Here is a 12,637-nt window from a genome sequence, read left to right on the forward strand (position 1 = left end):
AGTATTGATTGTGCTGAATCAGATACAAATGTATACCAATATAAAAATACAGTTTTAAAAGACTTATTGAAACTGCGGCAGAGAAATTGATTTGAATTCCAAGTTCCTCTTTCCCCCTCCCTCTGGGAACACTTAACAAAGACAAAAAGGCACTGCTTCAAAGAGTTTTCAAACTTCCATCCCCCTTCTCCTCCCTTTGGTAACTACTGATAACAAAAGCTTGGCTGGGCGGTTACCTAAAGCCATTAACACCTCTACTACTCTTAACAAAGGACTATCCTCAAACAAACTGATTGAAAAAGCCCATCTATCTGACAAAAGAAACTCCACCTATCACAGTAGACTGAAACCTGTACAAAAGCCCTCAAGCTATAGAAAAGCCATTTACCAGCAAATGGCCAGAGAACAGGTGACCAGGAATCCTCTGCAAACTACAATGCCCAGGATCCTCTGCAAATTACAATACCCAGAAATCAGGGAACATTATAAAAAGCATGGAAACAGCCCAGCTCGCTCTCTTGGGAATCTGCTGCTCTTGGGACCTGCTTCTCTCTGCTGAACGCCACACACACATCCAGACAAGACTTCTCTCCAGGCTCCAGCAACCAACTTTAAAAGAAAAGACTTCTACAGCAGAGAGGATTTCCCCTGTATCACTTCAACCAGCTACCAACTTCTATCAAAGACTGTTATAAATTAACTTATAACTTTTGATTTAAACCTGTTACCTTGTTTTAAAGCACAAATTCTTCTGCACCAAGATCCTTTTAAAAGGCTACCTCTCGTTTGCAACCTTATTTACACGATTGCATTAATTGTATTGTAAATAAATCCTTTTGAAGTTAAATATATGGTTTTCCTTCTATATTCTGAGCACGTTACCTTTTAAAGTTACACTGATAGCACATGGTCGCCTTTTAAACTTAGTGCCATGCTCTGAGCACATGGTTCTAATCCTTGCAGTGCAGTTCAAGGCAATTCAACAAATATAATATTTAATTCATTGCAATTGTAAATTTTATTACCTTAATAGGTAATTGGTAGAGAATTAACCAAAATATATCTTAAAACTTATAAATATTAGCGAATGCTCTGAGCAATTTCCCCTTTTGTTCTTAAATATCATATTAGGACTGTAACAATTTTGTAACATTTTAATGGATATTAAGAACTATAAATATTTCTTGTAACAGCAGAAGATGTTTTTCTTCAGATTTGTGCCAAATGGGGGACTCCAGGCTTGGACCTCATGGCGTCAAGCATAAACGCCAGTGTCCCTCACTTTTTCAGCGGAAGGAGAGATCTTCGCTCGGCGGGGTTGGATGCCGTGGCTCAACCTTGGCCCTCGGGCCTCCTGTAGGTGTTCCCTCCTTGGCCCTTGATAGGGTGAGTACTACTTTGGATTTGCCTGCACCGAGGATTGGTGATTCTCATCGCCCCAGATTGGCCAAGGCATCTGGGATCTCCGGCGGATGCTGGTGGACGCGCCTCTTCCTTTGCCTTGGGTTCCAAACTTGTTAGTTCAGGGTCCGGTGACTATGGAAGTTCCTTGCCGCTTTGGTCTTACGGCCTGGCTCTTGAGAGGGCGCAATTGAGGGACAAGGGCTATTCTAATAAGGTTATTGCCACGCTCTTGCAGGCTCGCACGCGGTCTACCTCTTTGACTTATGCTCGAATCTGGCACGCTTTTGAGGCATGGTGTACTCCAAAGGCTATCTTGCCGGCTCTGGCGACAGTCTCGCTTTTGCTGGAATTTTTGCAGGATGGGCTATAAAAGGACCTGGCCTACAATTCCCTTCGAGTTCAAGTGGCAGCGTTGGCCTGCTTCCAGGGTAAAGTCTCAGGCTTGTCCCTCACTGCTCATCCAGATATTGTCCGATTTCTCAGAGGAGTGTTTCGTCTCCATCCTCCTTTGCGGTCGCCCTGTCCGGCTTGGAACCTGGGGCTCGGGTTGAAAGCGCTCCAGCGATCTCCATTTGAGCCTCTTAAACGGGCTTCTGAGAAGGATGTGACTCTCAAGACAGTTTTTTTAGTGGCAGTGATGTTGGCAAGAAGAGTGTCTGAGCTTCGGGCTCTTTCCTGTTGGGATCCTTTTCTACAGTTCTCGGAATCCGGGGTAACTTTGTACGGTGCCTTCCTTTCTGCCTAAGGTGGTTTCAGCTTTTCACCTGAACCAGCCCATTTTTTTTCCTTCCTTTTGTAAGGAAGAGTTTCTGGACTCCTTTGGGCAATTGCGCCTTTTGGATGTCCGCAGGGCTCTGTGGCAGTATCTGCAGATGTGAAATGAGTTTAGGAATTCTGATGATTTATTTGTTCTGTTGGCAGGTCCCCGACGGTGGTTTCCGACGTCTAAGGCCACTATAGCCCGCTGGTTAAGGAACTCATTTTTTCTGCTTATCTGCTTTCAGGGCGGTCGCCACCTGAAGCATTTAAAGCGCACTCTACCAGGGTAATGTCCTCTTTGTGGGCTGAAAGGGTGTCTTTTCTCTTCAAGAGATCTGTCGTGCGGCTACTTGGGCTTCTCAGCTCTCATTTGTGCAGCATTACAGGCTGGATGTGGCAGCGCGGCAGGATGCGCATTTTGGAGTGCAAGTGCTTGCTCGCGGAGTTGCCTGTTCCCACCCTATTTAGGGAGTGCTTTGGTACATCCCATCAGTTAATGGATTCATCTGCTGTTGATGAGAAGGAAGGGAAAATTAGGTTCTTACCTTGATAATTTTCTTTCCTTTAGTCACAGCAGATGAATCCATGATCCCTCCCTGTCTGACTTTAGTTTTTTTTGTACAGATGTTGCATACGGACATTGTGCCTCATCAGGACTACTTCAAGACAAGCTATCAGAGTTACTACATGCTGTTTTTATTGCAGGAGGTTGATAACGTCCCTCCTTTGTTTCGTTATTGCTCCGGTTCAGGGGCGACCCTCAGGGGGAGGAATGCTGGCTTCGGCCTAACCCCTGGTAAGCCTTTCCTCAGCTGAGAGGTGCCCAGCTGTACCACCGGCTGCCTTTCAGGTGCTGTGGAGGACTTGCAACTCATCTGCATATCCTTACAGCCTTCTCTGGGGTGACACCCAGGTCCACTCTGATCCACACAGGGCCTCTGCTCTAGGTGCCGCGCGCCGGGCATTTTTCTCTTTACATCTAATCTTCTTCCCAGTTGCTAAAGTACCTCAGTTGTTTATGGCCCTTATTCACATTCTCTTCCTAGCCCTGTCCCTTCCTAATCTTTTCCCTCACCCCCTACCTCTCTCCACTACAGGAACTCACTGCCCATCCATCGACTTCATCACCTCACATTCTCTCCTACCCTCTTCCTCCCTCTTGGCTTTTAATCTCCGTCTCTTTCTTCCCTCCATTTTGCCTTCCCCATTCCACCTAAATACCTCTCGCCTTCGTGGCCACACCTCTGCTACTCTCCTCCGCTCTCTTTTACTCCTTCTCTTACTCTCAGCCGGTGACATAAATCCCAATCATGGCCCTCCTCACCAACTATTATTCCAACTCTACAGATCTCACCGCGACCTCTCTAACCTCATCTCTATTCCTCTACTCCCCTCCTCCTCTATGCCCTTCTCTTGTGCCCTATGGAATGCCCGCTCTATCTGTAACAAACTCCCCTATATCCAGGACCTCTTTATCTCGCGTCACCTCCATCTGCTCGCCATAACAGAAACCTGGCTCTGCCCTGATGACTCTGCTTCAGTCGCAGCCCTCTGCCATGGCGGTTATCTTTTTTCACATACTCCTCGCCCTGCTGGTCGTGGGGGCGGTGTTGGACTACTTCTCTTTCCCTCCTCCAGATTTCAACCCCTTCTTCCACCTCAATCTCACTGTTTTTCCTCCTTTGAAGTCCACTCTATCTGCCTTTTCTCTCCTCTGCCTCTTCGAATAGCGGTCATTTATCGTCCCCCTGATGTCCCTTTCATCCTTTCTCAGTGACTTTGATGCCTGGCTTGCCTTCTTCCATGATCCTTCCTCCCCCTCTCTCATCCTTGGTGACTTTAATATTCCTGCTAATGATCCTTCCAACTCTTATATTTCCAAGTTACTCGCTTTAACGTCGTCCTTTAATCTCCAACTATGCTCCACCTCCCCCACTCATCAAAATGGTCACTGTCTTGATCTCATCTTCTCCTCCAACTGTTCACCCTCTAGTTTCCTTGCCTCTGATCTTCCCCTCTCTGATCACCATCTTATAACTTTCACACTTAAATCTCCTCCCTCCCAGTCCCGTCCTATCTTTTCTAATTTATCTAGGAATCTTCACCCTTCATCTCTATCCTCCCATGTTTCAAACCTCCTCTCTACTGTGGCACCATCCACATCTGTCAACGAGGCTGTTTCTTCTTACAACAATACTCTATCCTCTGCCTTAGACACTCTTGCACCTTTGATGACCCGCCCTATAAGGCGTACAAAACCCCAACCTTGGCTGACTTCTAATATCCGCTACCTACGTTCCTGTACCCACTCCGCCAAACGCCTCTGGTGGAAATCTCGGGCCCTTGCTGATTTCTTACACTTTGAGTTCATGCTGACCTCCTTCCAATCTGCTCTTTTACGCGCCAAACAGGATTATTATATCCAACTGACCAACTCTCCTTGGCTCTAACCCTCGACTTCTCTTCACCACATTGAACTCTCTCCTTAAGGTGCCCCCTCCCCCAACTCCCCATTCATTATCTCCTCAGACCCTTGCTGAATTCTTTCACGACAAGGTTCAAAAGATAAACCTTGAATTCTCTACCTCGCCACCTCTCCCTCCACTAGTCCGTTCCCCGCTCTCTCCTTCCCCTCATTCCTTTTCCTCCTTTCCTGAAGTTACTATAGAGGAAACTACACTTCTCCTTTCATCCTCAAAATGTACCACCTGTTCCTCTGATCCCATTCCCACCCACCTTCTTAATGCCATCTCACCTGCTCTTATTCCTTTTATCTGTCACATTCTCAACCTCTCATTTTCCACTGCAACTGTCCCTACTGCCTTTAAACATGCTGTGGTCACACCTCTCCTTAAGAAGCCTTCACTTGACTCTACTTGTCCCTCTAATTACCGACCCATCTCCCTTCTCCCTTTTCTCTCCAAATTACTTGAGCGTGCTGTTCACCACCGCTGCCTTGATTTTATCTCATCACATGCTGTTCTTGACCCACTACAATCTGGTTTTCGCCCTCTCCACTCAACTGAAACTGCGCTTACTAGTCTCCAGTGACCTATTACTGGCTAAATCCAGAGGTCTCTATTCCATCCTCATTCTTCTTGATCTTTCCGCTGCTTTTGACACTATCACAGCGTACTCCTCGATACCCTGTCCTCACTTGGATTCCAGGGCTCTGTCCTTTCCTGGTTCTCTTCCTACCTCTTCCTTCGCACCTTCAGTGTTCACTCTGGTGGATCCTCTTCTATCCCTCTGCATGTCGGCGTACCTCAGGGTTCTGTTCTTGGTCCCCTCCTCTTTTCTATCTACACTTCTTCCCTTGGTTCATTAATCTCATCCCATGGCTTTTCCTACCATCTCTATGCTGATGACTCCCAAATCTACTTTTCTACCCCTGATACCTCACCTTGCATCCAAACCAAAGTTTCAGTGTGCTTGTCTGACATTGCTGTTTGGATGTCTCAACGCCACCTGAAATTAAACATGACCAAAACCGAGCTTCTCATTTTTCCCCCCAAACCCACCTCCCCACTCCCCCCATTTTCTATTTCTGTTGATGGCTCTCTCATTCTCCCTGTCTCCTCAGCTCGAAACCTTGGGGTCATCTTTGACTCTTCTCTCTCCTTCTCTGCTCATATCCAGCAGATTGCCAAGACCTGTCGTTTCTTTCTTTACAACATCCGTAAAATCCGCCCCTTTCTTTCCGAGCACTCTACCAAAACCCTCATCCACACTCTTGTCACCTCTCGTTTAGACTACTGCAATCTGCTTCTTGCTGGCCTCCCACTTAGTTACCTCTCCTCTCTCCAATCGGTTCAAAACTCTGCTGCCCGTCTCGTCTTCCGCCAGGGTTGCTTTACTCGTACTACCCCTCTCAAGTCACTTCACTGGCTCCCTATCCGTTTTCGCATCCTGTTCAAACTTCTTCTACTAACCTATAAATGTACTCACTCTGCTGCTCCCCAGTATCTCTCCACACTCGTCCTTCCCTACACCCCTTCCCGTGCACTCCACTCCATGGATAAAGCCTTCTTATCTGTTCCCTTCTACACTACTGCCAACTCCAGACTTTGGGCCTTCTGTCTCGCCTGGAATAAACTTCCTGAGCCCCTACATCTTGCCCCATCCTTGGCCACCTTTAAATCTAGACTGAAAGCCCACCTCTTTAACATTGCTTTTGACTCGTAACCACTTGCCTCCACCTACCCTCCTCTTCTCCTTCCTGTACACATTAATTGATTTGATTTGCTTACTTTATTTTTTGTCTATTAGATTGTAAGCTCTTTGAGCAGGGACTGTCTTTCTTCTGTTTGTGCAGCGCTGCGTACGCCTTGTAGCGCTATAGAAATGCTAAATAGTAATAGTAGTGGCGTTTGTTCTCTGTGAGGAAAGTTTGTTGTTTTGCCTTTCTTATTCACTCCGCTTTGGAAATTTCATATACTGAAGGCAGAGGGGGCTGGGCGTCCAGGAACCACCATGTGCTTTCAGTGTTCTCTATCTCCACCTGCTGGTAGGCGGATACAACCCATCAGTTAATGGATTCATCTGCTGTGACTAAAGGAAAGAAAATTATCAAGGTAAGAACCTAATTTTCCCTTCCTGCTCTGTCCCAGTAGACTACCAGGTAAGTCCAGAGGAAGGAGAGGAATTGGTGAGGGAGATGTGGCCAACCCTTTGATGTGGGTGCGAGGCTTGGGGGAGGGGGATTGGAACTAAGGGGTGAGGGGGTCAAAGTACGGGTGGGATTGGCAGGACAGCAACAGTATTTGATGCCAGCAGCCAAAGTTAGTCTTTTGTGTGGTCCTACCTAGCCACTTAGCTATGTGGGCATGGGCACAAAATACGTCTCATGCCTGTATAACTGCCAACTCTGGTCCAACCCTGCCCTGGACTGCTCCCATGCTGGTAGATTATGCCTGGGTGGCTAAATAGTAGTAGTAGTAGTAGAGCCAATATTAAGCAGTAGTGCCTGGTTGAGTGCTGCTAAATACTGGCATTCGGCCCACTCAAGGTGATCTAAGCATGCAGAAGCTTCTCCTGCTTGCTTAAACCACACTATATTTCGACACCCTAGTTTCTTTATCTCCCTTTTAGGAAGGGGAAAATTGTTTATTTTTTCAAAGTGCTTTTATAGAGGTTTATAAAGTTGGAATAGATGTAACATCTGCACATAATTTGATTACAAGTTCATTGTTGAATCACTTTACTAATCTTAATGATGCACAAGCATTTTAAACACAAGAGAAATATTATTCAAAATGCACAGACATCAGTGTTTCAAAATTTCTAAAAATTGAGTATCCGGAATAGTTGAAATTGTTTAACTGTGGCATACTTAAAATATGTGGGCTCTGTCCTGTGAGATTTATTCCTGAATATGAGTTTTGCATAGACAGAAGTAAATCTCAAAGAACAGAATTGATTCCTAAGGGAAAAAAATTAATATAAATTAAGATGTTGCTTAATCTTTTACTTTAATGTTTCTAGTGGGAATATTTAATAAAGGTGGGAGAAAATGTCATAGAAGAGCTTCTAGAAAGTGCTGTAAAGTATGCATTAGCAAAGAGCTGCTTATATAAATATTTTTTAAACTGCTATAAAAAGAAAGCAAGTGATATATCATTGTTTACATTTGTTCAGTTGATTAGTTTATACTTTTAATTGACTTGACTTATATGTTTGCTTCATTGCAGGATACGGACAGATATGATTTGCATAACAGCAGCAATAGTCACCATGAAGGCGATATAAATCGAAATTTTGATGAAAATGAAATTTCTCAGGAGAACGGAAATGATTTGGTTTCTCAGCAAGCCATCAGATCTTCTACTTTTCCCCAAGCAGATGCTCTCTCAAGCTCTCTAGAAGCAGAGCATAGGTGTGTATTCTTAATTCATACTTCACAGCTTCTGAAACAGATATGAAAAATGCTGTAAGTATTGCAAACCAGAGAGAAATTCTGTCTGACAAAAAATAAATTTCAACATAAGCATACACAAGGACCTGCAATATGTTCATTATTGGAGGAACAATGGAGAGATTTGTCCAAAAATTTAAGGATGCACGGGAAATGACACAAAAATCCAGATCAGCTGTTGCACAGTTCTTTTTTCTCTGTAGTCTGCGAAGCTGTTTCTTGTCAAGTGTATTTCTACATTTTTTGCCAATTTGTCTGTTTTGTGTCCTTAGGTAGGAATTTTATAACACTTCAAAATTATTTTTATTTTGTTATTCCTATGTTAATTGCCACATGCTGTTGCATCTGGTCCATTGTATTGCTGAACTGCATTTAGCTATGCCTGCAGTCCACATCTTTAGCTGAGTAGTCTGCCTGAAGAAAATGTCATTGTTTTACTTTGACTTTCCATCAGAAGATAGCACTAAAACAAGCCAGTAGTTTCAGGAATTGTTTGTGGTACTCTTACAAGATCTCCGTCACATCACTAAGACTTAAATTGTCTCAGGAAAGGCAAAATGTCTTTGATTGTGACATCTACTTAGTGATGTCATTTCAGGTAATTTAGGATCAGCAGGAAAGGGCTTAAACTTATTTCTCTGATCTGGATTAAGAACAGTTTAAAGCTGACTCCAAAATCCCTGAGTAGAGACAAGAAGTAGTACCAATTTTTGCTAAGTCTGGTGAAACAGTTCTCTGCTCCATCCAAGCCTCAAAGCATGACGGGTCTTTTAATAATTATTTGTTCTGCTGTCATGAGTTGATGTCTTCCCACAGCTTTAAGCATACCAGATTGAGGGGGCTCATGGTGTGCCTCAGAGGTCTTACAAGTTTCTGGTCAGTTGAAAGATCAGATATGGTATAAGTTCCCCATGCAACAAAGCCAACCATGCTCAGCAGCTAGACCAGTTTGTTGTTTCAGGCTTCAGTTTCTCTAGACCTAAGGCTCTCAGCTTAGTCCTAGGGACACACAGTCAGGTTTTCAGGATGATCCATGATAAATTTACATTTGTTGCTTGTTTTGTATTCAGATCTATTTCATGCATATTCACTATGGGTATCCTAAAAACCTGACTAACTGTATGTCCCGAGGACTGATTTTGAGAACTACTGCTCTAGACTTTCACAGCTAATACGCTTGGCTTCATGAATCCTGTCTTGGGAATAACTTTGTCTTCATTGCATCAGCATCCAGGCAATCACTGTTTCTCATAGAGACAAAAAAAACCATGTTTGCTCTCTTTCACTCTTTCAGAGTACTTTCTGAACCTTTGGACCTAGTCCAACTGTAGGCTGCAATGAGGCCTGTTCAGTGTGAGTTATCGTCATCAGCCATTACTAGCTCAATTTTGTGTTTCTTTAGGAATATGCCTGTTTTTAAAATTTTATTGTACTTTTCATGTTCAAGTACATTTTATTTCAGGTGTCTACCTTCAGTCCATCCAGCTGAAGACAGATGGTTCAGAATTATATGTTATGGATTCCAGAGCTCTTTATAGGACTCTAATTCAGGCTTCCTTTGAGCTTTCCTGAAGCATCTTTAATTCACTATGGGGCTCATTTTCAAAGCACTTAGCCTTCCAAAGTTCCATAGAAACCTATGGAACTTTGGGAGGCTAAGTGCTTTTGAAAATATGCCTCCAAGTCACATAATACGATGTGTGCCCCCTAGTTCTTTCAAGAATCAAGTGGTTGGCTTAAATCACCCAGGGAATACCCAGAGACACACAGGGACACTACCAGATCTGGATCGCATACAAGGTGGACAAAGGAATTACAAAGGTTCCCTTTCATATGCGAGAAGAATGGAAGGTAATACAGACTATGAACTTGGCATCTGCGACCCCTAATGCACCGAGACGGAACTAGCTAAAACGGGGATAAAGTGCGATTTCCCCACTTATTCTCCAGTCGGGGTTTTCAATTTAATTACTCTTTGTGGCACGGCTTCCCCCACAGCCTCCCCACCTTGGCAATTACGCTTAATTTGCTCCACATCTGACTGCTCCACAGCAGTCCATTTGACCCAAAGAGCAGAAGACGGCAGTGGTCAGGACAGACACGCTGACTGCTCATGCTGACGGGTGAACTAAATACCAGCGCAGGAGATGGGATCGGTAGAAAGCAAGATAAAAGAACATGGCAGTGACTGAGCTGGCAGTGCACAGACAAAGTGGTAAATAATCACGGGCAAAAAGGGACTGAAGGATACAATTATAAAAAAAAGAGATCTAAAGGCAGAGATGACCAAGGCAAACACACTGACTGATGGTGCTGACAAAACTACTAAAAAAGCCCGGGCAGGAAGTGGAATCAGGTGGAGGCAAGGTAACAGAGTATAGTAGTGGCTAAGAGTAGTAAAAGGTCAGAGTGACAAAGCAGGCAAAAAAATGGTAGAGGGACTCAATCATATATAAAATTTAAAAAATAAAAGCACACACGGAGGAGGCAAACTTAGCTGCATCGACTATAAATCCATACATACTCTGCCTTACCATCAAATGCTACCACCACAAAACAAGCCTTGAAGCAAAAAATAATCTCAAAAACAGGAAAGACACCAGGACACACAGGACTGGGAAAACCACCTATGTGACACACAACAGCTCCACATAGGAACCGGCTCCCATCAACATCACCACAAAACGAACAAGCACATCATCTGAGCAAACCAGAAAATGACCAGTAAGGATTACAAAAATCCACCCAGTGCATCATGGCCTCAATCAAAATCATAACACTATTAGTACTCCTACTCCTAGCAGTCAGCACCTACTCTGTTCTATATATGGATGAGAAGACAATCCGTATAATCGCACATACCAGAAGGAGACTGGAAAACACATAGGGGATTAAATAATATACACCAAACACAGCCTGTCTGATTTATCCAGGAGAAACAACCCATCAGAGAACCAGTGTAGTAAGGGAAACAGGAAATACCAGAACAAACACGAAGACCACAACCAAAGACAATTAAGATAACACTGGAACCCTTATGCGAAGAAATGTATTTACCCATTCCCATAGGCTGCATTAAGCACGATCAGTACTAAACAAGGCAGAATCGTTAAAGACTGGATTGAAGAAGAGAGAAGAGCGACTAAAATGATAGCGGGGATGGGATGACTTCCCTATGAAGAAAGATTAAGGAGGCTAGGGCTATTCAGTTTGGAGAAGAGACGGCTGAGGGGAGACATGATAGAGGTATATAAAATAATGAGTGGAGTGGAACAGGTGGATGTGAAGCATCTGCTCACGATTTCCAAAAATACTAGGACTAGGGGGCATGCGATGAAACTACAGTGTAGTAAATTTAAAACAAATCAGAGAAAGTTTTTCTTTACCCAACGTATAATTAAACTCTGGAATTCGTTGCCGGAGAAAGTGGTGAAGGCGGTTAGCTTAGCAGAGTTTTAAAAGGGGTTGGACGGTTTCCTAAAGGACAAGTCCATAAACCGCTACTAAATGGACTTGGGAAAAAGCCACAATTCCAGGAATAACATGTATAGAATGTTTGTACGTTTGGGAAGCTTGCCAGATGCCCTTTGCCTGGATTGGCCGCTGTCGTGGACAGGATGCTGGGCTCGATGGACCCTTGGTCTTTTCCCAGTATGGCATTACTTATGTATTTATGTAGGATTGTTCTTACGGAAACATGGCTACGTTCCAAAGAGGACCCAATCCTCAACGAGTTATGCTCCCCAGGATACAAAATACTACATCATACCAGAGATAAGAAAAGGGGTGGAAGAATAGCAGTAATATATAAATCCTTTTTCAAAACAGACTGTTTCAGAACTCATAGGTCCACACCTAGAAATAACCGCTCTCAAAATAGCAGATGAAGCATTAATGGGCGATCTCTGCGTTATCCTGTTCAACAGATCACCAGGCAACTGCAGAGAGTCTCAACAGGACTTCATGGATTTTTTTTTCTCAAACAGGTGTGACATTTTCCAATACAATACTCATAGGGGACGTCAACCTACACTTGGACAACAAGGAAGATGAAAATACCAAAGGATGCAAGCAATTCTAAAATTCTGGGATTTCACTCATACAACGATAACAGATACTCATGAAAAAGGGCATGCACTTATTTAGCCTACAGATTTGCTGCCAATCAAACCTTACAAATGGGAGACCACAACTGGGAGGAAATACCATGGTCCGATCATCACAGACTGCACCTTACACTTAACTGGAAAGAAACCTCATCACAAACCAAGAAAACACCAACCCAACATGAAACCAGGAGCAAGATCAACGGTAAAGAGTTCTGGGATAAAATCCTATATAACACTAAAAAATCTACCAACTGAAACCACAGAATTCCTCACAACCTGGGACGAACAATGCAAATTCTTATTAGACTAAATCGCCCCAGTAATGAATAAGAAGAAATGCAGACCCAAATCATCTTCCTGGTTCAATGAGGATTTAAAAAAAAAAAAGTTGAAAAGTCACTACAGAAAACTAGAACGGAAGTGGCTCAAGCAGAAAACCAATGAAACAAAG

General features: G+C 43.7%; 1 protein-coding gene across 1 annotated transcript in view; it reads left to right on the forward strand.

Annotated features, from left to right (window-relative positions):
• GPBP1 (GC-rich promoter binding protein 1) overlaps positions 1-12,637 on the forward strand; it is a 373,516-nt gene that overhangs the window by 305,498 nt on the left and 55,381 nt on the right. Inside the window, 1 exon segment of the mRNA XM_030193156.1 lies at positions 7,854-8,038. Within this exon segment, the coding sequence (XP_030049016.1) occupies positions 7,854-8,038 (185 nt within the window).

This window comes from Microcaecilia unicolor, chromosome 2, assembly GCF_901765095.1.
Source record: "Microcaecilia unicolor chromosome 2, aMicUni1.1, whole genome shotgun sequence".
NCBI classification, from domain to species: Eukaryota; Metazoa; Chordata; class Amphibia; order Gymnophiona; family Siphonopidae; genus Microcaecilia; species Microcaecilia unicolor.